Source organism: Sinocyclocheilus rhinocerous, unplaced genomic scaffold, assembly GCF_001515625.1.
Source record: "Sinocyclocheilus rhinocerous isolate Xijiao unplaced genomic scaffold, SAMN03320098_v1.1 scaffold63, whole genome shotgun sequence".
Classification (NCBI taxonomy): domain Eukaryota; kingdom Metazoa; phylum Chordata; class Actinopteri; order Cypriniformes; family Cyprinidae; genus Sinocyclocheilus; species Sinocyclocheilus rhinocerous.
In genome coordinates, this window is record NW_015659563.1 from 337,690 (window position 1) to 340,181 (window position 2,492).

Consider the following 2,492-nt stretch of genomic DNA (forward strand, 5'->3'; position numbering starts at 1 on the left):
TCTAAGTAACCTGTCATCATTTTCTCACCCTTAACACAAAAGAGGACATTTTGCTCTCTTCCATAAAATGAAAACAAAAACTACAGCTGTCAAGCTCCAACAAATGATACAAAAATGACCATAAATGTAGACCATGCGACCGATGTGCTTTATTGTAATGCTGCCTTCGCTTGTGTGAATTATAATTGCACATGGACTTGGAAGCTGCACACCCCCTCAAATCATATTTAGACTGGGAATTTCCAACAAGCACGTGAAAGGCAATTTCAGTTCTCTAAACCAGAGCTTTGTGTGGATATTAGTGAAATTTTGCGGGTAAAGAAAGCTCCATATTCTATTATTAATAGTGTGTATGAATCATAGCTCACACAGAAGTCACATTCAAACTACGCAGCTTTCTGCTGGTCTGTGCAGCGAATTAGCGTGTTCAACTTGAACCTGATGGGAAATCTGCCTGAGGAAATATTACACACTGGTGCGAAATTCACAATCTTGCATATTCCTATTAAAATGACTGATTTTTTTTTCAAATGGGACTGCACCTTAAAGGGATAGTTCACCCAAAAATGAAAATGTGATGTTTATCTGCTTTACCCCCATGGCATCCAAGATGTAGGTGACTTTGTTTCTTCAGTAGAACACATTTGATGATTTTTAACTTTAACCGTTGCAGTCTGTCAGTCGTATAACGCATGGCAATGGTAACAAAATCTATGAGAGTAAAAAAAACATGCACAGACGATTGCTCTTCGGCTGGATATCAACACACCCATTAACGTAAACTACGCCAGAGCGCGTACACACCTCACGCACCGGATGCCGTGCGCGCGCCCAAAGACAGTTGGACATAGTGGTGTATTAGAGGTAAACTATCCTTTTAACTCTTTGTCGCCAAAAAAAAAGAAAAAAGTGAGTATAATAAGTGAGTGAGTATATCAAAATATTCATATTTTGGTGAAAAACCTACATATTTATGACATGTGACAATTATTTATTTATTTTATTTTTTTGTCGACTACTACTTTAATGACTGGATTGCACCTGCAAAAAGTTTCAGCATAACACTAAATGTGTCTGCACCTTAACTTTTTGTCACTAAAAAATGTTGATAAGGTTAAGGTGCAGAAAGCTTATAAACTCAAATACATTGAAAAAAAAAATGTGTAGGATTTAATTTGATTTAAATAATTTACAAAGAGACAACAAGTAACACATTGAACTGAAATGTAAACGTGAACATTTGAAATAGTATTTTCTTGTAAAACATACTAATAATCTTTTTTTATAACTTCGAAAAATCATTTTTACAGTGTATAACTCGAGTAGATTAAATAACTGTAGTTCCTCGAAATATCGTAAGTCTTAGTGTTTCTTTAAAGATGTTCTAATAGCTTTTTTTAAATGTTTTTTTTAGATAGCTGACGACAGCAAAGGGCACGAACTGAGTCTCTTCTGTGTGCCGAAACACTACGAGGAGGATTTGGACAGTGTCATTATACCCAATGGCCTCATTAAGGACAGGTGCGTTTAACTGATGAGCACGACTTTAATCTGAAATGCTCAAACAGTATCATTGCTTTTCTGTCTTTAATACAGGATTGTATTTGGTTGTTACGGTGAGATTGGGAAGTGTTCTTTTGTGAAGCGATACAGTTGTGTTATTGCCGTGGCCGTGAAATACCCTCGATAGTAAAAGAGCCCTGTGTTAGCCCCCTGTTTAGTTAATGATGTTAGTGCAGTACGAGAGGCATGTGAGTTGAATTTGGCTTTCCCGTTTATTTGTTTAACAAATTTCCCCAAGAATCTCTTGACTGACATTTTTGGCATGGCTTCAGCCAGTTTTAATGAAAGCATTAATGTCAAAACACTCTGCCTTTCAATTCTGATTTTCTCTGCAGGACTGAAAGGTTGGCCAGAGATATCGTTCGGGACATGGGCGGGCATCACATCGTGGCCCTTTGCGTTCTGAAAGGAGGGTACAAGTTCTTTGCGGACCTGATGGATTACATCAAGACGCTGAATCGAAACATTGATAAGTCTGTGCCACTGACTGTGGATTTCATCAGGCTAAAGAGCTACTCGGTGAGTGCCAGCTTTACTGCTCTCCATTCCCTGAGCCTTACACATTCATACTCAACACTGACCGATAAATCATTCCAGATCTAGATGTCTGCTTTCAGATTATTACTGTATATAAAAAGGGAGCATTTTATTAGCTGTGCCTTTGACTTGTTCCTTACAGGAATGACAAGGGTAAGGGCAGTTCACCTGTAAATGACAATACTGTCAATATTTACTCAGTAGGCACGTTACTATTACAGATTTGCGCAAAACTGTGGCGATATTTTATAAATGTCGATAAAAAAGTATTGCGAAATGACGGCGTTTCCGTTAACCAATGTTATGCGACTAAAACGTAACCTTTTGCCTCTCGCAATAAGTCATGGCAACGGATTTTGGTGGGATTTTGGCTATATTTATTCAAAGGAGGC

General features: G+C 37.8%; 1 protein-coding gene across 2 annotated transcripts in view; it reads left to right on the forward strand.

Moving 5' to 3' along the window:
• Positions 1-2,492, forward strand: part of hprt1l (hypoxanthine phosphoribosyltransferase 1, like) — a 9,632-nt gene that overhangs the window by 900 nt on the left and 6,240 nt on the right. For both annotated transcript variants that reach the window (XM_016532719.1, XM_016532720.1), the window contains exons 2-3: positions 1,415-1,521; positions 1,899-2,082. In XM_016532719.1, the coding sequence (XP_016388205.1) occupies positions 1,415-1,521; positions 1,899-2,082 (291 nt within the window). The remainder of the gene's footprint in view (positions 1-1,414; positions 1,522-1,898; positions 2,083-2,492) is intronic.